The sequence below is a fragment of the Notamacropus eugenii genome, chromosome 1, assembly GCF_028372415.1.
Source record: "Notamacropus eugenii isolate mMacEug1 chromosome 1, mMacEug1.pri_v2, whole genome shotgun sequence".
In the NCBI taxonomy this organism is placed as follows: domain Eukaryota; kingdom Metazoa; phylum Chordata; class Mammalia; order Diprotodontia; family Macropodidae; genus Notamacropus; species Notamacropus eugenii.
The window spans coordinates 195,870,618-195,893,901 of NC_092872.1; the positions used below are offsets into that span (position 1 = coordinate 195,870,618).

The following is a 23,284-nucleotide window of genomic DNA, read 5'->3' on the forward strand; positions in this document are numbered from 1 at the left end:
CTAAAGGAAGAAAAAGAAATTGAATGAATGAGTACAGGCAAAGTGGAAACAAAATTACAACTTTAGATAGAGTCAAGAAGGCAGATTAAAGGCAGCAATCCAGTCAAAATCTCCCAACATTCCCCTCCAAACAACTTTAATATAATCAAATCAAATTTTGGAGCAGTAGAGTCAACAAAAGATGAGGATGAGACTTTTTTTTTTCCAGCCTGAGACAATTTAGGAGGTAAACAGGAGAGATCTGTGATGGTGGGGTGGGAGCTGGCCTAGAGCATGGCAGCAGCACCAACAGCAGGCGTTAAAGGTGGCTATGACAGTGGCAGTAGCAGCTTTGGGAGCTCTCAATCCAGAGATAGCAAGGAGTATGGACAAATGGTCAGAAAGAGAATTCAAGTGACTCTTGCCTGGCACTGGTTGCAGCTCGTGCTTATTGGCAACTTTTTTGCCCATATGCAGTTCTGGGTAGCAGTTTCATTGTGGAAGGAAGTTCTGGGGGTCAATCACAAGGGAGTAGGAGCCCTGGTTACAGTGCCAAGGCAGAGAAGAGCACTAGTACTTGTGACTCAAGGAGAGCAGGAGACCTTGTCACTATTCCAGGGTCAACAGGTGCAGTATCACTTGAGTCTGCAGGGGATCAGAGGCCTATCCTGGGTAAGGATCAGAGTGCAGACCAAGAGAACAGTGACCACACCTTTCCTTGTATCACATCACCTTGGAAGCACTGAAAACTTGCAGACCCCCAGAAATAGCTCTGAAAACAGAAGCAAAAAAAAAAAAAAAGACTTAAAGCCTGGGATAGTGCCTTCTCATGCTCCCATAAGCAAAACCCAACTTTAACATGAAGCTCAAGGTCAAGAAATAGACTGGAAAATGAGAAAGAAAAAAAGGGAATTTGATCATCAAAAGCTACTAGAGTGTCCAGAAAGACCAATAAACAGCCTCAGAAGATGACAACATTACCATTCCTACAACCAGAATATCAAAGAAAAATTGCTAATTGGAGAGGAACTCCAAAAGAATCCCTGGAAGAGTTAAAGCAATAGAGTGATAGAGGAAAATCAGGTAAACAAATGAGAGTGATGGAAAAAAAAATTGTGAAAGAATTAATTTCAAAATATTTTGGAATAATTTGTTTCTCAGTGCTAAATTCCAAAGAACAGGCTATGCCCTGAACTTGACATAATAATAATTCTTTGAACTCTGGATGATCTCAGCCTGTGTATAGCTTTGACTAACACCAGGTGTTCATTGAGGGATTTATGATTTTAGCTCCCCCTATTTCCCTGGGACCCAAGAGCCAACATCCATCACATTGATTGACATGTTAACAATCCCTCTTCCTTGTAACTGCCAGGTACTATGTTCCTGTTCCCATTACTAAACTCTTATTCTGTACCCCAAAAGGGGTCATGGTCCCTAAGACTTGAGACAAAGACTATTCCCATAGGACTCAAGAATGTCTAAATATTCTTTTCTCTGAAATTAATTAAACTTCTGCTTGTGTCCTGTCTCTCCTGTCTTTGAGTTGCTCTGTTTTGGCTCTGGCCACCCACAGGTTAGAGGCCAGTACTGGTCCAGTTGAAAAAAGCTTTGTAAAAGACACACAAAAAAACCCAACTTAAAAAAACAGAATTGGCCTAATGATAAAAGAGGCACAAAAATTCACAGTGGAAAAATTTCTGGAAAAAAACCTGAACAACTTTGGCCCCCCAAAAAGGTACAAAAGCTCACTGAAGAAAAATGCCTTAAAAATTAGAATTAGATGAGTGGAAGCTGATGACTACATGAAACATCAAGAAATAATGAAACAAAAGTCAAAGGAATAAAAAATAGAATAAAATGTGAACCACTGCATTAAAAAAAAAACTGACCTGAAAAATAGATGGAGAGATAATTTAAGAATTATTAGACTACCTGAAAGCCATCATTAGAAAAAGAGTCTAGATATTATAGTTCAAGAAATTATCAAGTAATATTGCCCCAATATCCTAGATCCAGAAGACAAAATATAGATTGAAGGAACCCACTGATCAACTCCTGAAAGAGATCCCAAAATGAAAACTTCCAGGAATGTTATAGCCAAATACCAGAGCTCACAGGTTAAGAAGAAAATATTTCAAATACCCAGAAAGAAACAATTCAAATATTGTGACGTCACTGTCAGGATCACACAGGATTTATAGCAGCTTCCACGTGAAAGGATTGGCGGGTTTAGAATAGAATATTCTGGAAGACAAAGGAGGTAGGATTAAAATCAAGAATAATCTATGCAACAAAAATGAGCCAATTCTTCAGAGGAAAATGGATATTTAATGAAATATAGGACTTTCAAGCATTCTTGATGAAAAGACCAGGGCTGAATAGAAAATTTGATTTTCAAACACAAGACCCAAGAGAAGCATAAAAAAGTAAACGTGAAAAAGAACATATAGGAAACACAAGTTTACATTCCTATACAGGAAGGTGATAAATGTAAAGAACTTTATCATTATTAAATCAGTTAAAAGTAATCTACATAACAGAGCACATGAGTGTGAGTTGAGTAGGTTGAAATGATATCCAAAAAATAATAAAGGAGTGAAAAAGAGGGATGCACTAGGAGAAGTGAGAAAGGAGTTTTAGAATGGGAGAAATTATTTCACATAGAAGGGACATACAAGGAAAACCTTTTCCAGTGGACAGAAAAAGAGGAGTGGGTAGGCAATGTCTAAACCTCACTCGCATTGGAGAAATGATGACATGACTTGCACTTGACTTTTGTTTTGAGTGAGGGAGGGCTATGCAGGTCTCGCTTCTCCTCCAGAGCCATCTGAATCCAGTGACCAGATATTCATCAGGATGACTGAAGATGACCCAGGATGAGGCAATTGGGGTTAAGTGACTTGCCAAAGGTCACACAGCTAGTGAGTGTCTAGTGTCTGAGGTGAGATTTGAACTCAGGTCCTCCTGACTCCTGCACTGATGCTATATCCACCACACCACCTAGCTGCCCATACAGTTAGTAATCACAAATGTGAATGAGAATGGAATGAGTTTGCCCATAAAATGGAAGTGGATGGCAGAATGGATTAGAAACTAGAACCTAACAAACTGTCAACATGCATTTACACTATGCTCCAGGCCCTTTGCCACATGTTGGGAACACGAAGACATTCTTCTATCATTGGATACAAAGAAAGGTAAAAACCAGAGCTCACAGTCTAATTGGGGAGACAACATGTAAGCCACTGTATACAAACAAAATATATGCAGGTTAAATTAGAGATCATCTCAGAGGGAAGGCACTAAGATTAAGAACTGGGAAACTTTCTTATAGAGTCCAGACTTTATTTGGCATTTATAGGAAGTCAGGGAAGCCAAGGGGAGCTAGAGAATTCCAGACATAGGAGAGAGCCAGTGACAATGCCCAGTGAGGTAAGGAGTGTCTTGTATGTGGAGTGGCAAAGAGGACAATCACTGGATCATAAAGTATATAGGTTTGGGAGTAAGCTGTAAGAAAAACAGAAAGGCAGGGAGAGGCCATGTTAAAAAGGGCTTTAAAAAATAGAGGATTTTATATTTGATGTTAGGTGGATTGGAGTTTAATAAATAGTAAGGTAACATGGTGAGGCTTGCCTTTTAGGAAGATCAAATTGATAGCTAAGTGAAATATCGACTGGAGTAGGGAATGACTGAAGGCAAGGAGATAAACCAGAAGACTATTTCCACAGCCCAGGTGTGAGCTGGTGCAGGCCTGCACCAGGATAGTGACAGTCAAAAGACAGGAGACATATATAAAAATAATAGCTAACATTTATATGACACTATGTGCCAGACACTGTGCTAATGTAGAATCAATAGGACTTGGTAGCAGATTGGATATGGGGGGAGGGAGTGGTTGGAACTAGGAGACAATAAGGAGTCAGAGATGAAACTTAAGTTTTGAGCCTGGTAACTTATAAGCGTGGCAAGATGTTGATGTCTTTGACAGAAATAAGGAAGTAAGGAAGGAGGAAGGTTTTGGGGAAAAGATAATGTGTTTATTTTTGGACATGTTGAGTTTAAGAAGTATAAGAGATATGAATATAGGGTCCAGGATATATCCCTGGGAATTCAGGTGTGCTGAAGCCTGGTTACACTAGCTCTTAAGAACCAATTGTCAGATTCCCAGAGTGGGCATTTATACCACAGAAAATCAAGGTTTTGTTTTCTTTGTGTGTTTTTTGATTGTCTAGGCTTCATAGAGTGAGAGAGAAAGTGTTAATGCAGATTAAATTTAAAATTTTTTTATGTGATTCATCCTAATTCAGCAGGTCTAATTTGGATGAAACCTCCCTGTGTTCCAATACTTTCCATATTCAGTTAGTTGGTGATAATAATGTTTAGTATTGTTTTTTGATGAATCATTTAATTCTAAAAAATCAAAATGTCTTTAAAGTATAAGGTATCATCAAAGTAAATCTCTCAGGATAACTGCTTTATATATTTATAAACCTGCTAGAGGATAGGAAGAAGGACTAGACTTACAATTTCAGTGTCTAAAGGGAATTCCCAAGCAAAGAATCTGTTTATATCTTGCAAATATACTCTTATAAAGTTGTCTAGATCACTGAGAAATAAAATGATTTGCTTAATGTCACTCAGTCTTGTGTTCTAGGCTCCTGGATCCAAAGCTAGTTCTCTTTTCACTTTTCATTGCTGCTATATTAATTAATCTTACTGTCCTGATCACAAAGCAAAATATTCATCAGAAAATTCAACCTGCAATTTTAATGTCTAAGAATGAACATGAAGTTCAGGAATGATCTTAGACTCTTGTACTTGAGCATTATCCAGTTTGGGGTGCTTTATTCATATTTATATGAGTGTGATCACTTCTGTATGAGTGAGTCTAAAGTTAATCACAATGAGGTGATAAGTACAATGGAGTATCTAACATATTCTCCATTTCTCATTAACTCTCAAAAAACAACAGAAAAGCAGAATTATGCATCATAGATGGACAAGAAAATACAAAGCCCAAGAAAGTAACAGTAGAAAATACAGTCCCTATCATTTTCCCTTAGTATCCCTCCTTCACCAGGTTCTATGCCCTGGAAGTCACATAAATCAAATTGCAGTTGCAGGCTGATGCTTTGCCACACACTTAGGGATTTCCCTCCTTCTACAGAGACTCTGCCAGTACACCTTGAAGTCAGTCCCTGACCCTACTCCACTATAACAAGCATAGATATTGATAACTTTGCCCAGCCCCAATAAGGAAGAAAAATAGGACCTTGAGAAGAGGACAATTCAACTTCCTTCTACCCACAATAGCTTCTAAATAAAGGAACCATTCTAGAGATTATGGCAAGAATATCCCCACTGTTCAACTGAAAAAAGAAAAAGGCAGACAATGATTCCATCCAGCCAGGGAATTAAAAACTCAGGAAATTGAACAAAGAAGATAGTTTGTTTGAGTGAACCAGACTGAGAGAGGACTGAAGTTCAGCATGGTCAGTTTTATCTCTCCAGAAGATTCTTGGAGCAAGAACTCAGGTCTGTAAAAAAGTCAATTACTCAGTGTGGGAGGAAGCTGAGACAATGTTTGAGTTCCAGTCTAAGGAATTATGCCCAGTATCAAAAAGAAAACAATAAGAAAATGAGTCACAAAGAAATATAAGGAAAAAAAGACTAAGATCATCAAAGATTGACAGAAGAGAATTCAACTAAAAACGTAGAGCACAATCAGACAAATCAAGAGAGAGGATGTTAAAATTAGAAAGAAGAATAAATGCTAAGTGCCTAAAAGAACACAACTTTCTCCAAATGAATATTCAAAGACAAAGGAAATTGAATTAATGACCAGTGAGATATAGAACCCTGTGGAATCCCAACAGGGCATGGAATGACAGGATATTTCATAATAGTTAATATGAGAAATGAAAATCTTAAGAAAATCAGACAGAAACAAATGTGAGAATAAAGACCTATTCAGCAGAAATAATTATCTAAGTAGAATAGCTTAAATCCACAGTTGGAAAGTCTTTGCAGGAAACAAAAGAGAGAGGAAAAGATTTGGAAGACAATATACTTAAGTGAAAGACAATCTAAAAGAAAAGAAACAAAAGGTAATCATGCTAAAAGAATATACGTTCTCATTAAAAGGGGAGGACATTAATCTTAAGGATAAGATACACAGACAAGTTAAGAATTATGACTCCCCAAATAATAAGACAAATCAAAGTATTGAATGCCACAATTTCTAAAGCTTCTATTGGGTCTAGAATATTTATGTTATTACATTTTAATTTTCTTATATTTGTAGGTCTGAAGCTTCAGAACAAATGCCATAATTCAGGGAATAAATTATGCAGGACCTAGCAGTTTCTACATTAAAGGATCAGAGGGCTTGGAATATGATATTCTGGAAGGCAGAAAAGCTTGGATTACAACCAAGAATCAACTACCCAGCAAAGCTGAGCATAATCTTTCAAGTAAAATCATTGACATTCAGTGAAATAGGGGACTTTCAATCATTCCTGATGAAAAAATGAGAACTGAGGGGGCGGAGTCAAGATGGCGAAGTGAAAGCAACGACTCACCCAAGCTCCTGGAAAAACTCCTCTGGATATCTCTGGGGGGAGAGTCTGACCAGACTTTGGAGGTATAGAATCCAGTGGGTGACGGACTTTGACGGATTCGGAGCCCAGGTTGGACTGGAGGGTCCACAGGAGGGATCTGTTCCGCGGGGGTAAGACCCTGGCGCACAGCGCAGCGCCATCGGCGCAACAGAGCGGAGGGGACCTGAGGGGCCCGAGAGTGGCGGGCGAGACCAGCGGAGCAGGAGATAAGCCAGGCCAAGCCGATGAGAGCCGCTGAGCGCCAGATATCAGCGCAGCAGCCCTTAAAACCTTCAGCCTGAAGACTGGACTTCGGTGGGTCAGCTACTTGAACTTCCAGGAGTTGGGATGGCGGAGTGATCAGTAAGTGCTCTCTCCTCCCCCCTGATGACCATGAGGGAACCATAAAATTCTTCCCCAGATTAATCCTGGATCAGCGGGAACAGTAGAAGGGGGCGGGTGGTCTCACAACACCAGAGGCTGGAAAAGTGGCAAGGGGGGATTCTTCCTACTGTGGCGGAGGCAATCTGGAGGGACAGACGACCCAGGGCAGAGAAAATTTGCACTGAGACCCAGGCAAGCCTCAGAGCCGGGAGACAAGCCCCAGGAGGGGCAGGAACACGCATTAACTTCTAGGCGTACCCCAGCCCTCCAGGGGAAAAGGGAAGACAATAGGGAAGCTGGGATCGCCATACCCTGACCTTGCCTTTGCCTCAAGTCAGCTGAGGAGATCTCCTGGGACCAGACCACCCCTCCCACACACCCAACAAGCTAACCCCAGGGTTGATCTGGGAAACAACAACAACAAAAAAAAAAAAGCCTGCTTTCAGCCTAGACACACAGCAGCCCAACTTAAAAGATCTGTATCTTCTGACTGAAAGAACCAAAAGCTACAACACTCAGCTGACATCATGAATCGGAAAAAGCAGACGAAAAGTGAAAAAACCATAGAATCTTTCTATGGGGATAAGGACCAAAACACAAACACCAAAGAGGTCAGAGCTGAGACTGTACTTTCATCTGAAACCTCAGATGGGACTATGAATTTCTCGCAAGCACAACTAGATTACCTGGAACGTCTGAAGAAGGATATAAAAGAAAAACTGGCCAATGATTTTAAAATTATAAAAAAAGAATTCACTGATGAGAACATCACTCTGAAAAGGAAAATTGAAGAAATACAAAAGGAAGTTCAAATATTAACTGAAGAGAATAACTCCCTAAAAGGAAGAGTTAATCAAACGGAAAAGGAAACCAAAAACCTAATTGGGAAAATTGAACAGATGGAAAAGGAAACCCAAAACCTAACTGGGAAAATTGGTCGAATGGAAAAAAAAAAACAAAAATTAAATGGAGAAAATAGCTCCTTAAAGGGAAAAATTGGTCAGATGGAAAAGGAAATGCAAAAGCTAACGGAAGAAAACAATATGATGAAGATTAGAATTGGGCAAGTAGAAACTAATGACTCAATGAGGCAACAAGAATCAGTCAAACAAAATCTAAAGAATGAAAAGATAGAAGAAAATGTAAAATATTTAATTGGAAAAACAACTGACCTGGAAAATAGATCCAGGAGAGAAAATCTAAGAATTATTGGCCTGCCAGAAACCCATGATGAAGAAAAGAGTCTGGACAACATCTTCCAGGAAATCATCAAGGAAAACTGCCCAGAAGTACTAGACTCAGAGGGCAAAATAGTCATCGAAAGAATCCACTGTTCCCCTCCCGAAAGGGATCCCAAACTCAAAACCCCAAGAAATATAGTTGCCAAATTCCAGAGCTATCAAGTGAAGGAGAAAATACTACAAGCAACCAGAAAGAAACAATTCAAATATCAAGGACACACAGTCAGGATCACACAGGACCTTGCAGCTTCTACATTAAAAGATCGAAAGAACTGGAACCCAATATTCCGTAAGGCAAAGGAGTTGGGACTTCAACCAAGGATCAACTACCCAGCAAAGTTCAGCATAACATTTCAGGCAAGGAGAAAGTCATTCAACGAAATAAGGGATTTCCAGAGCTTCCTGACCAAAACACCAGAACTCAATAGACAATTTGATCTTCAAATGCAGGTCTCCAGAGAATCATGAAAAGGTAAACAGAGGGGAAAAAACAAAAACAAAAACTTGCTACTCAATTAGGGCAAACTGTTTACCTCCCTATAAGGGAAGATGATACCTGTTAATCTTGAGAACTGTGCAGCTATTATGATAAAAGGGATATATGTAGAGGGAACGGGCATAAAGTAAATGATGTCATGTCAAAAATATGATTTAAGTATGAGAAGGGAATGTAATAGGAGGTGTGGAAAGAGGGAAGCAGAAAATGGCAAATTATATCACAGGAAGAAGTACAAAACTATAGTAGAGGGAAGGAGGGGAGGGAGATGAGCATTGTTTGAGAGGTACTCTCATCTGATTTGTTCAAAGGAGGGAACAATAATCTTAAGTAGATAATCCTAACTAGCTCTATAGGTAGTAGGAGGGGAAGGGGGAAGAAAGGGGAGGGTGGCTAAAAGGGAGGAAAGAAGCAATAAGAGTAAAGGGGAGTAAAAGGGAGGGGGGCTAAAAGAAGGAGGGGAAGGCTGCAGGAGGAGGGGGAGAAAAGTGAATACTATTGAGGAAGGGAAGGGAGACTGGAGAGCTAAAAGCACAAATGGTGGGAAAGAGGTTGGAGGGAAATACACAGATTGTAATCATAACTGTGAACGTGAATGGAATGAACTCTCCCATAAAACGGAGACGGATAGCAGAATGGATTAAAAGCCATAATCCAACAATATGCTGCTTACAAGAAACACATTTGAAACGGGGGGATACACATAGGATAAAGGTCAAAGGATGGAGCAGAATATATTGTGCTTCAGCTCATGTAAGAAAGGCAGGAGTAGCAATCCTAATCTCAGACAAAGTGAAAGCAGAAATAGATCTAATCAAAAGGGATAAGGATGGAAACTATATCCTGCTAAAAGGCACCATAGACAATGAAGCAATATCATTACTAAACATGTATGCTCCAAGCGGTATAGCATCCAGATTCTTAGAGGAGAGGTTGGGGGAGTTGAAGGAAGAAATTGATAGCAAAACTATACTAGTGGGGGACCTCAACCTCCCCCTCTCTGAAGAGGATAAATCCAACCTCAAAATAAACAAGAAAGAGGTTAAGGAAGTAAATAAAACTCTGGATAAGGTAGATATGATAGATCTTTGGAGAAAATTAAATGGGAATAGAAAGGAATATACCTTTTTCTCAGCGGTACATGGAACATTTACAAAAATTGACCATGTACTAGGACATAAAAATCTCACAATCCAGTGCAGAAAGGTAGAGATAATCAATGCATCCTTTTCAGATCATAATGCATTAAAAATTACATGTAATAAAAGGCCATGGAAAGAGAAACCAAAAATCAATTGGAAACTAAATAATCTAATTCTAAAGAAGGGTTGGGTTAAAGAAGAAATCATAGAAACAATCAACAATTTCATTCGAGAGAATGACAATAGTGAGACAACATACCAAAACTTATGGGATACGGCAAAAGCAGTTATTAGGGGAAGTTTTATATCTTTGAATGCTTACATAAATAAAATAGAGAAAGAGGAGATCAATGACTTGGGCTTGCAGTTGAAAAAGCTAGAAAAAGAACAAATTGAAAATCCCCAAGTAAATACCAAATTAGAAATAATGAAAACCAAAGGAGAGATTAATAAAATTGAAATTAAGAAAACTATTGAATTAATAAATAAAACCAATAGTTGGTTTTATGGAAAAACTAATAAAATTGATAAACCTTTGGTCAATCTGATTAAAAAAAAGAAAGAAGAAAACCAAATTACTAATATTAAAAATGAAAGGGGTGAACTCACCTCCAGTGAGGAGGAAATTAAAACAATAATTAGAAACTACTTTGCCCAACTTTATGCCCACAAATTCGATAATCTAAATGAGATGGATGAATATTTTAAAAAATACAAATTGCCCAGATTAACAGAAGAGGAAGTTGAATACTTAAACAACCCCATGTCAGAAAAAGAAATTGAACAAGCCATCAATGAACTCCCTACGAAAAAATCTCCAGGGCCAGATGGATTCACAAGTGAATTCTATCAAACATTTAAAGAAAAAATGAGAACTGAACAGAAAATTCAGTCTTCAAATGCAAGACTAAAGAGAAGCATAAAAAGGTAAACAAGAAAGAAAAAAAACATGCTATTTAATAAGGTTAAATTGTTTAAATCCCTACAATAGATGATACTTGTAACACTTGAGAACTATGTCTTTTTTACTGCATTTAGAATCGGTATACATAGGCAGGGCATGTGGATATAAGTTGATTTTGATGTGATGATAAAAAATTAATTAATTAAGGGGTAAAAAAATGGTTGTACTAAGGGAAGAGGCAGAATAAGGTAAATTATATTACATAAAGAGGTGCAAAGACCTTTTACGGTAGAGGGAAAGAAGAGAGGGAGACAACATTGTTTGAATCTTACTCATTGGATTTGACTCAAAGAAGGAATAACATGCACATTCAATTGACTATAGAAATATATCTTACTCTGTAGGAAAGTAAAAAGAGAAAGGGGGAAGAAAAAGAGTGGGTGGATGGAAGGGAGTACAGAAGGAAGAAGTAGGAGAAGAAAGGGGAAAAAAAGTGATAGGGGCCAATAGAAGGGAAGACAGACTGAGGGAGGTGGTGGTCAGAAGGAAAACACTGGTGAAGAGGGAAAGGGTAAAAAGAAAGGTAAAAGTATAAACTGGGGGGAAATAGAATGGAGAGAAAGACATAGTAATAATAATTGTGATTGTAGATGGGATGAACTCTCCCATGAAACAAAAGCACCTAGCAGAGAGGATTAACAACTATAATCCTATAACATGTTGTTTACAAGAAATACTTTTGAAGCAGAGAGATACACACAGAGTGAAAAGGTGAAAGGCTGGATCAGAATACATTTTGCTTCAGTTGAGGTAAAAAAGTAAAAGCAGGGTTACAATCCTGATCTCAGACAAAGCAAAAGCAAAAATAGATCTAATTAAAAGAGATAAGGAAAGAAACTACATTTTGCTAAAAGGTATCATAGACAATAAAGTAATATCAATACTAAACTTATATGCAACTGTGGTATAACATCCAGATTCTTAGATGACAAGTTAAGTGAATTACAGGAAGAAATAGACAGCAAAACTATTGTGATCTTAACCTCCCCCTCTCAAAACTAGATAAATCTAATCACAAAACAAACAGGAAAGAAACTAAAGAGATGAATAGAATTTTAGAAAAATTAGATATGGTAGACCTTTGAAGAAAATTGAATGGGGATAGAAAGAAATATACTTTTTCCTCAGCAGTACATGGCACCTACACAAAAATTAACTAGGGCATAAAACCTCATAAACAAATGCAGAAAGGCAGAAATATTAGATTCGTCCCTTTCAAATTGTGATGCAATTAAAATTATAAGCAATAAAAGGCCATGGAAAGACAGACTAAAAATTAATTGGAAACCAAATAATTTAATCCTAAAAAATGAGTGAGTCAAACAACAATCATAGAAATCCATAACTTCATCAAAAAGAATGACAACAACAAGATAACATGCCAAAACTTATGAAATGCAGCCCAAGCAGTTCTTAGGGGAAATCTTATATCTCTAAATGCTAATATGAATGAAATAGAGAAAGAGAAGATCAATGAATTGAGCATGCAACTAAAAAAAGCTAGAAAAAGAACAAAGTTAAAATCCCCAGCTAAATACCAAATTAGAAATTCTGAAAACCAAAGGAGAGATTAATGAAATTGAAATTAAGAAAACTATCAAACTAATAAGGAAATCTAAGAGCAGGTTTTAGGTAAAAAGAAATAAAATAGATAAACCTTTAGTTAATTTGATTTAAAAAAGGAAGAAGAAAACCAAATTACTAGTGTCAAATATAAAAAGGGTTAATTCACCACCGATGGAGAGGAAACTATAACAATTATTAGGAGCTATTTTGTCCAATTGTATGCCAATAAATCCAACACTCTAAATGAAATGGATGAATATTTACAAAAATATAAATTGCCTAGATTAATGGAGGAAGAAATAAAATATTTTAAATAATCCCATTTCAGAAAAAGAAATTGAGCAAGTCACTAATGAACTTGTAAGAAAAAACTGCCAGGGCCAGATGGATTTACAAGCGAATTCTACCAAATAGTTAAAGAATAATTAATTTCAATACCATACAAACTATTTGGAAAATTAAGTAAAGAAAGAGTCTTAGCAAATACTTTTTATAACACAAATATGGTGCTGATACCTAAATAGGGGAGAGTCAAAACAGAGAAAGAAAATTATAGACAAATTTCCCTAATGAATATTAATGCAAAAATTTTAAATTAAATGTTAGTACAGAGATTACAGTAACTTATCATAAGGATAACATTATGAACAGGTAGGATTTATACCAGGAATGCAGGGTTGGTTCAATATTAGCAAAACTATCATCATAATTGACCACATTAATAACAAAATTAACAGAAATCATATGATTATTTTAATAGGTGCAGAAAAAGCTTTTGACAAAGTACAACACCCCTTCCTATTAAAACCACCAGAGAGCATAGAAATAAATGAAGTTTTCCTTAAAATGATAGGTAGCATCTGTCTAAATGTAGCAAGCATTACATATAATGGGGATAAGCTAGAAACTTTTCCAGTAAGAACAGGAGTTAAACAAGGATGCCCATTATCACCATTATTTTTCAATATTGTACCAGAAATGTAAGTTTCATCAATAAGAGAAGAAAAATAAATTGAAGGAATTAGAATATCCAGTGAAGAAATAAACCATCTTTGTGGATGATACAATGGAATACTTAGAGATTCCTAGAGAATCAGCAGAAACAACTACTTGAAATAATAAATAACTTTAGCAAAGCTGCAAGATATAAAATAAACCCACATAAATCATCAGAATTTCTATACATTAACAAAACCCAGAAACAAGATGTAGAGAAATTCCATTTAAAGGAACTGTAGAAAATATAAAATAATTGGGAGTCTACCTGCCAAGACAAACTCAGGCACCATATGAACACAATCACAAAACACTTTTAACATGAATAAAGTCAGATCTAAACAACTGGAAAAATATTAATTGCCCACAGGTAGGTTGAGTAAATTAATTTACTTAATCAGTGCCATACCAAACTATCAAAGGTATTTTATAGAGCTAGAATAAATAATAGCAAAATTCATATGGAAAACAAAAGATCCAGAACATGAAGGGTATTAATGAGAAGACATGCAAGGGAAGGTATCCCAGCCATACCAAATCTAAAACTGTATTTTAAAGCAGCAATCTTCAAACTACTTAGTATTGGCTAAGAAAAAAAGTGGCAGATGAGTGGAATAGATGAGGTACACAAGACACAGTAGTCAATAACTACAGTAATCTACTGCTTGATAAACCCAGTCTCCAGTTTCTGGGCTAAGAACTCTCACTCTTTGACAAAAATTTCTTGGAAAACTGAAAAATAGTATGGCAGAAACGAGGCAGAGTCTAGTTGAAAAATGGTTGAAGAATTCCTAGAGAGGAACTTGTGGGGGGAAGAGCCAAGATGGTGGAGTAGAAAGATGCACATACACATAGCTCCGAACCCACAACCCATAGAACGGCTACAGGGAAGTAACTCACGGCGAATTCTGCACCCAGAGGCCACGGAACATTGGAGCGAGGGAGATTTCTGTTCCAGAGAGACCTGCAGACCTCTCACGGGGGGTCCTTCGTGCTGCAGACTGGGCGCCGCGACTGGGAGCTGAGTGCAGCCCTGCCATGGCCGTGGCACTGAGAGGTACAGATCCGAGCAGGCTTCAGAGATGGGATCTCCAGCAGCCACACAAGTCTGTCCACCCACAAGTGACGGGGGTTGGTGAGAGAGTCTCTTTGGCGGGTCGAGAGGGGAGTGGGGTGCCCCCATAATTCAGGCCCCCCCGGGAGGTAGAAGCTGAGAGGCGTCTGCAGAACGGGGCTCCCCAAGTGGGCGGGAGCCTGAATCCATTGTGGAAGGTCTGTGCATAAACCCCCTGAGGGACCTGAGCCTGAGAGGCGGCCCTGCCCCGACCTCAGCATCGGAACATAATCTCATACTGAATAGCAGCCCTGCCACCACCAAAAGCCCTAAGGCTGGAAGCAGCATTTGAATCTCAGACCCCAAACGCTGGCTGGGAGGATCAGGAGGCAAGGTGGGTGTGAGGAGAATATTCAGAGGTCAAGTCACTGGCTGGGAAAATGCCCAGAAAAGGGAAAAGAAATAAGACTATAGAAGGTTACTTTCTTGGTGAACAGGCATTTCCTCCCTTCCTTTCTGATGAGGAAGAACAATGCTTACCATCAGGCAAAGACACAGAAATCAAGGCTTCTGTGTCCCAGCCCACGTGGGCTCAGGCCATGGAAGAGCTCAAAAAGAATTTTGAAAATCAAGTTAGAGAGGTAGAGGAAAAGCTGGGAAGAGAAATGAGAGACTTGAAGTCAAAGCATGAACAGCAGATCAGCTCCCTGCTAAAGGAGACCCAAAAAAATGTTGAAGAAAATAACACCTTGAAAATTAGCCTAACTCAATTGGCAAAAGAGGTTCAAAAAGCCAATGAGGAGAAGAATGCTTTCAAAAGCAGAATTAGCCAAATAGAAAAGGAGATTCAAAAGCTCACTGAAGAAAATAGTTCTTTCAAAATTAAAATGGCACAGATGGAGGCTAAGGACTTTATGAGAAAGCAAGAAATCACAGAACAAAGCGAGAAGAATGGAAAAATGGAAGATAATGTGAAATATCTTATTGGAAAAACAACTGACCTGGAAAATAGATCCAGGAGAGACAATTTAAAAATTTTGGGACTACCTGAAAGCCATGATCAAAAGAAGAGCCTAGACATCATCTTTCATGAAATTATCAAGGAAAACTGCCCTGAGATTCTAGAACCAGAAGGCAAAATAAATATTCAAGGAATCCACAGAACACCGCATGAAAGAGATCCAAAAAGAGAAACTCCTAGGAACATTGTGGCCAAATTCCAGAGTTCCCAGGTCAAGGAGAAAATATTGCAAGCAGCTAGAAAGAAACAATTCAAGTATCGTGGAAATACAATCAGGATAACACAAGATCTAGCAGCCTCTACATTAAGGGATCGAAGGGCATGGAATAGGATATTCCAGAAGTCAAAAGAACTAGGACTAAAACCAAGAATCACCTACCCAACAAAACTGAGTATAATACTTCAGGGGAAAAATTGGTCTTTCAATGAAATAGAGGATTTTCAAGCATTCTTGATGAAAAGACCAGAGCTGAAAAGAAAATTTGACTTTCAAACACAAGAATGAAGAGACCCATGAAAAGGTGAACAGCAAAGAGAAGTCATAAGGGACTTAGTAAAGTTGAACTGTTTACATTCCTACATGGAAAGACAATATTTGTAACTCTTGAAACATTTCAGTATCTGGGTACTGGGTGGGATTACACACACACATGCACACACACACACATACATAGAGACAGAGTGCACAGAGTGAATTGAAGAGGATGGGATCATATCTTAAAAAAAAATGAAATCAAGCAGTGAGAAAGAAATATATTGGGAGGAGAAAGGGAGAAATTGAATGGGGCAAATTATCTCTCATAAAAGAGGCAAGCAAAAGACTCATTAGTGGAGGGATAAAGAAGGGAGGTGAGAGAAAAACATGAAGTCTACTCTCATCACATTCCACTAAAGGAAAGAATAAAATGCACACTCATTTTGGTAGGAAAACCTATCTCACAATACAGGAAAGTGGGGGATAAGGGGACAAGCAGGGTGGGGGGGATGATAGAAGGGAGGGCATGGGGAGGAGAGTGCAATTCAAGGTCGACATTCAATCAAAAGAGGGATAAGATCAAAGGAGAGTAGAAGTAATGGGGGACAGGATAGGATGGAGGGAAATATAGTTAGTCCTATACAACACAACTATTATGGAAGTCATTTGCAAAACTACACAGATTTGGCCTATATTGAATTGCTTGCCTTCCAAAGGGAAGGGGTGGAGAGGGAGGGAGGTAAAGAAGTTGGAACTCAAATTGTTAGGATCAACTGTAATGTTCTTGCCACTAGGAAATAAGAAATACAGGTAAAGGGGTATAGAAAGCTATCTGGCCCTACAGGACAAAAGAGAAGACAGAGACAAGGGCAGAGAGGGATGATAGAAGAGAGAGCAGATTGGTCATAGGGGCAATTAGAATGCTTGGTGTATGGGGGGGAGGGGATAAAAGGGGAGAAAATTTGTAACCCAAAATTTTGTGAAAATGAATGTTAAAAGTTAAATAAATAAATTTAATTATATATAAAAAAAATTCCTAGAGAGTACAAATGTGGGACCTTGAATCACCCTAATTGTTTACCCATACATCCTGAGCTCACCAGGGTATTGCTCAACTTTTCATTTTGTTGGTATCAATTTCTAGCCTGAAAGTATTCATTGAAGTTCTTTTGTTAAGATGTGAATATGTGTAAAAGTGCTGTAACACATTTATAACAACATAGCAGCAAAAGTTTATAGATATAGAGCTACAACTGATCTTAAAGTCAATTTTTTTTTCAAAAACTAGGAAATGGAGGCCTCAGAGGTTAAATGATTTGCTCAGTCACACAGTAAGAAATTTGTAGAGCTAGATTTGAATTCAGACTCCAAATCCAACGTGCTTTCCACAGTAGCAAGTAATTAGCGATCAGTCATTCCAGTAAAACATTTGGCTACTAGCTGGTCAGTTACACAGGCTTAGTCAAAGACTTTATCTTCTCAATTCAATTGAATTCAATGGGGTGAATGGGTGTTCAGGAAGGATGAGCACTTCTGGTGTGAGGTTTTACTGAGCACTTTTCAGGGTTCCTCATTCATGTTTGGCATCCATCTGGCACTTAACTCTCATCTGTGGCTCCAAGAAGCTGTAGCATGCCTCTAGTTACCACACCTTAGTAAACTTTTCAATAGATGGGCTAAACCAGCTTGAAGGTAATGCCAGACTTCAAACTCATCAGTGAATTAGGAAGATGTCTACTCTGAGTATGTGAAGATGCCTTCCAGTGGAATGAGCAGATGAGAACAATTCGTTCCAATGGCCATGAGGGCAGCTGAAGAAGGTGCTTGGTCAGACACTGAAGACACCAAGACACACTGAATCTCAGGCTTTTGCCAGTCATCCTTATTTTGTTTTGCCACTGTACTTCAATGACTCCAGAAGAGAGAGTGAGGCTGATGACTTTGTTGAACTCTGCCTCATTTAAATCCAATTCACCCTTAAGTCAAGACATCATCCTGTGATATCATTGGTCCTCTTTGAAAACAAAGGACAAACAACTACATCAATGATATAGCACAGTGAAGATGCAAAGACAATAATGAAATTGCCTCTGGCCTCAAGAAGCTTATAGTCTAATTAATAATAGAATTCTCTGGGAAAATTTTAGTGAAGGGAACACTAATCCTATCTTTTCACTTTATAGATACAGAAACTGTGGTTCAAAAGTGGGAAAAGTAGTGTTCCAAAGTTATGCAGGTCATTAATAATTGTGCTAGAACAGAATTAGTTATTAGAACTAGTACTGGAACTCTGATATTATCTACTCTTTATGCTACATCATACTACCTGTTGTCAACTATTGTTTGTATTCTTGTATCAAAATAGCTACACCTGAGAACTTGCCTAATGTATTCTAAAAAGACCCATAAACTTGATATTGCCCATCAAAGCTCTAGTTATAGCCTAATAATTTTTATATGAGATACTTAGCTGAATCTTACAAGCAGTTTTAGTTTAAAAAGTAGGTACTTTTATTTTTTTAATATGTCAGGTATTCCTGAGACTTAGAAGGGTTAAAAAAAAGTTTTCTTTGTCAAAATGGATGAATTATGAGCTCAAAGGAAGAATAAAAAAGAAACAAACTCTTATAATAAAACAATCCATTTTTTGCTCAATAGAACAAATGCTTCCCATGTCAAATTGGAATGTGCCAACAAATGGATCACAACGTTAACAAATATCCTGGAAAAAATGAATAGAAAGAAATAGAAATTCTTTTTAAGTACTAGCAGTGTCAGTAACTTTACAAGTAGGTCAATAGTTTACTTCCTTCATTCATTAAGACAGGAGCTAAATCTAAATATGATTGCAAAAAAATTTAGCAACCATCTAAAATTATGCTCCAAATCTCTAAGCATAAGAGAAATTAAAATTAAATTAACCCTGAGGTTTCACTTTACACCCAGTTAATTGACCAAAATTAGAAATAATCAATGTTGGAAGGGCTGTGGAAAGACAGGCACACCAAAGCATTCCATGGAGCTGTAAATGAGTATAAGCATTATGGAACTCAATAAGAAATTATGCAAATAAAATGATTAAAAATATTCATAATCTCTGAAAATCCAAAGATACTTTTGCTAGATATATACTTCAAGGAAGTTGATGATGAAAAGAATGCCTTCATATATAGTGAAAAATCTGAAGCAGAAATTATTTTGGTAGCAAAGTTCTAGAAACCAAGTAGATGTCATTCAATCATAGGAAGATTAAAAAACTTAGTGGTACAGAAACATAATGAAGTATTATAGTATTATAAGAAAAGAGGAATATACTGAATATAGAGAATCATGGAAAACTCATATGAACTGAGCAAAAGTGAAGTAAAGCCAAAAAGTAATATATACAGTAAATACAACAATTTAGAATAATATGTACAATATGTACAACAAAATGGAAAATAACAACAACTGGAAAGCAATTGAAAATTAATGCTGCAGAACTTCAAAGAACAAGTTAGGCCCCAAAGGAGAGATATAAAAAAAAATAGCTCCCACCAATCCTTTACAAAAGTAGGGATCTCACAGATATGGAACATTACATCTATTGTCAGGATTTTTATACATTGATAGAATATATTTATATAAACATTAAAAACCAATTATAAGGGACTCAATAGGGTCAAACTGTTTACTTCTTATATGTGAAAATGTTATCAGTATTGGGTCTATCATCATTACTTGGGTAGTTTGAAAGAAAGGTTGGAGCTGAGCTGAGTAAGATGGAGTGATTCTAAAAAACAAAATCAAGTAAGTGAAGGTAAAAAAGGAACAAATCTCATACAAATAAAGGGTAAAAGGAAATCTCATACAAATAAAGAGTAAAAGGAAGAAATGATACAGAAGAAGCAGGTGTGGGTTGGAAGACTGGTAGTGCTAGAACTATACTCTCATCTGAACTGGGTTAAAGAAGGAACAATATACACACCTACATATATGTATGTATAAAAGTTTTATAAAGGTATAAAGAAATAAAGAGACGAGAAGACATAAAGGAGGGACTTTTAAAACAGTGTGTAGATTAAGATTTAGGAGGGTGGGGGGAAAGGATAACAGAGGGTCTCTTAGAGGGGTAAGTCAAATAAGGAATAAAAGGGTAAAGGGAGAAAAAAAGGGAGAGATTCTTTAAAAGGGTGTGGACTAGGGAGGTAGTGGCAGTTGTTAAGAGAATCATAAAATCAGGAAGGAGATGTCATGACTTGCAAGTGAATTGGATTTAAGTTTGAGAGGGCTGTACAAAGTCATCAAACTCACTCTCTCCTCTGGAACACTGGGTCCAGGGGCAAGATATAGTTCATGATGACTGGAGATGGCCCCAGTTGCTGTGGGAGACTTTAGCCTTTTTGAGCTAAGGGTTTTCCCAGATCTGTTTGTCTGAGACAACATACATTCAGTGATTAAGGCTAGGTAAAAATTAGGCAAAGAATGACCTCTTTTACCTAGTCAAAAAAATAAAATCAGTCTAGGAGGAGAAGACCCTCAGGGTTTCTGACTATAATAGAAACAATAACAATCGAGCCATCAGAATCCAAACAATGACAAAGTGAGGCTTGGACTGGGATTCATTGTTGGCCAATGCTGAGAGCCTAAGTGATATAAAAAAGGAATTGAGTCTGAAAACTCCAAGATATCTAGCTAGGTTTCAGCAATCAAAATTTACATTCCTTTTGGGAGAGCACCTGCAGTAGTTATGATTACCTATGTGGACAGAGGGAGAGGAGGGAAGCAAGGAAGGAAGGAAGGAGCAGTGTTGCTCTACCGGAACTGGCCAGTTGGGTCCCCAGTGAGGCAGTTATTAGTAGTACTCACAGGTTAATATTTGTCCTTTGTTCTTGAAGAGGACCATGAAATCAGGAAGGAGATGTCATGATTTGCAAGGGAATGGATTTAAGTGAGGTAGGGTAATGCAAAATTATTAGCTTCACTCTCCCCTCTGGGAATATAGGTCAGTATGACTGGAGATGGCCCCAATGCAGTGGGGGGCCTTGGCCTTTTTGAGGTAAGGTCTTTCCCAGGCCTCAGTTTGTCTGAGGCAACATTCATTCAGTGGTAAGTAGTACCTGCCCAGTGGGAACCCAACTGGCCAGTTCCAGTTGGGCAACACAGCTCCTTCCTTCCTTTTTTCTTTCCTTCCTTCCTCCCTAATTTCATTCCTCCCTCCCTCCCACCATCCTTTCCTCTGTTCACATAGGGAATCATACCCTTACCTGTGGGTGCTCTGCCCAAAGGGATATAAATTTTGTAGAGAGTAAATAGGTAATTTTTCAAATCAATGTCTTAATATAATGTAGCTACAACTGTAAATAGATAAATGTGATCATTTAGACATCAAAGTGTATCCAGGGTAGTAATGGTTATGTAGTTTGATGTATAAGCTGACTTGGCACATGTAATATTGTGTCATTATTGAATATGAGAGCCCCACTTCTCTTAGTTAGTCAGACACCTGAGTGGAGTTATACAACATATGAATAACTTATCACTATGTCCTAATTTAGATAGGTAGAAATTCTAAAACCCCTGAAGCTTGGGACATTGCACTCTCCACCCTGGAAGCAGGGCCTTACTTTAAAAAAGAGTTAAAAGTCAAGTAATAGGCTGAGAAAATGAGCAAACTACAGAAAATAAATTCTGACCATGGGAAGATACTATGGTGACAAGGAACATCAAAACATATGTGCAGAAGAAGCTAACAAAGTCAAAGTTCCTACATCCAAAGCCTCCAAGAAAAATTTGAATTGGTGCACAAACAAAGTCAGATCTAAGTAAGTGGAAAAACATCAGTTGCTTGTGGGTAGGGTGAGCCAATTTAATAACAATGACAATTCTACTTAAATTCATTTACTTATTTAGTGCCATACCAATCAAATTATCATAATTATTTTCTAGAGATGGAAAAAATAATATCAAAATTCATCTGGAAGAACAAAAGGTCCAGAATATCAAGGGGACTAAAGAAAAGAAGGGCTAGGGAAGGTGGCCTAGTGCTACCAGATCTCAAATTGTATTATAAAACAACAATTATCAAAATCACTTGGTACTGGCTAAGAAACAGAAGGGTAGACAAGTGGAATAGGCTAGGTACTCAAGACACAGTACGCAATGAATACAACAATCTATTGTTTGATAAACCCAAGGACAAAAATTGCTGGCAAAACTGGATAACAGTGTGGCATAAACTGGGCACAGACCAGCGCCTGATACCATACACAAGAATAAAGTCCAAATGAGTACATGATTTAGGTATAAAGATTGATACTATAGACAAATTAGTGGAATAAGAAATAGTGTATCAGATTTATGGAGAAGGGAAGAATTTTTGACTAAAGAAGAGATAGAAAGCATTATGAAGTGCAAGATGGATAATTTTGATTACATTAAACTGAAAAGTTTTTGCACAACCAAACCCAATGCAACCAAGATTTGCAGGGATGCAGAAAACTGGGAAAGAATTTTTGCAGCTAGTGTCTGTGATAAAGGCCTCATTTCCAAAATATATAGGGAACTGAGTCAAATGTACAAAAACGCTAGTCATTCCCCAATTGATAAATTGTCAAAGGATATAAACAGACAGTTTTCAGAGGAGGAAATTAAAGATATTTATAGTCATATGAAAAAATGCTCTAAATCACTATTAATTAGAGAGATGCAAATCAAAATAACTCTGAGATACCACATTCCACCTATCAGATTGGCAAACATGACAGAACAGCAAGATGATAAATGTTGGAGAAGATGTGGGAGAGCTGGAACACTAATTCATTGCTGGTGGAGCTGTGAGCTGATCCAACCATTCTGGAGAGCAATTTGGAACTATGCCCAAAGGGCTAAAAAAATGTACATACTTTATGACCCAGCAATACTGCTTCTAGGACTGTATCCCCAAGAAATCATAAAAATAGGAAAGGGTCCCACATGTACAAAAATATTTATAGCAGTACTCTTTGTGGTGGCCCAAAACTGGAAATCAAGGGGATGCTCATCAGTTGGGGAATGGCTGAATAAATTATGGTATATGAATGTAAAGGAATACTATTGCGCTATAAGAAATGATGAACAGGAAGACTTCAGAGAGGCCTGGAAAGACTTTTATGATCTGATGCTGAGTGAAAGGAGCAGAACCAGGAGAACTTTGTGCACAGCAATGACCACAGTGTGTGAGAGTTTTTTATGGTAGAATTAGAATTTCATTGCAATGCAAGGACTGAAAAATTCCCAATGAACTTTTAAGGCAAAATGCCTTCCACATCCAGAGAAAGGACTACAAAATTCAATCTCAGAATGTAGCAGATCATTTTCTTTTGTATTGTGTTTTGGTTTGTTAT

General features: G+C 37.7%; 1 protein-coding gene across 1 annotated transcript in view; it reads left to right on the plus strand.

Moving 5' to 3' along the window:
• The first annotated feature begins 273 nt into the window (after positions 1 to 273).
• LOC140510826 (inactive pancreatic lipase-related protein 1-like) overlaps positions 274 to 23,284 on the plus strand; it is a 48,772-nt gene continuing 25,761 nt past the window's right edge. The window contains exon 1 of the mRNA XM_072619718.1: positions 274 to 651. Coding sequence (XP_072475819.1) covers positions 274 to 651 — 378 coding nt within the window. The remainder of the gene's footprint in view (positions 652 to 23,284) is intronic.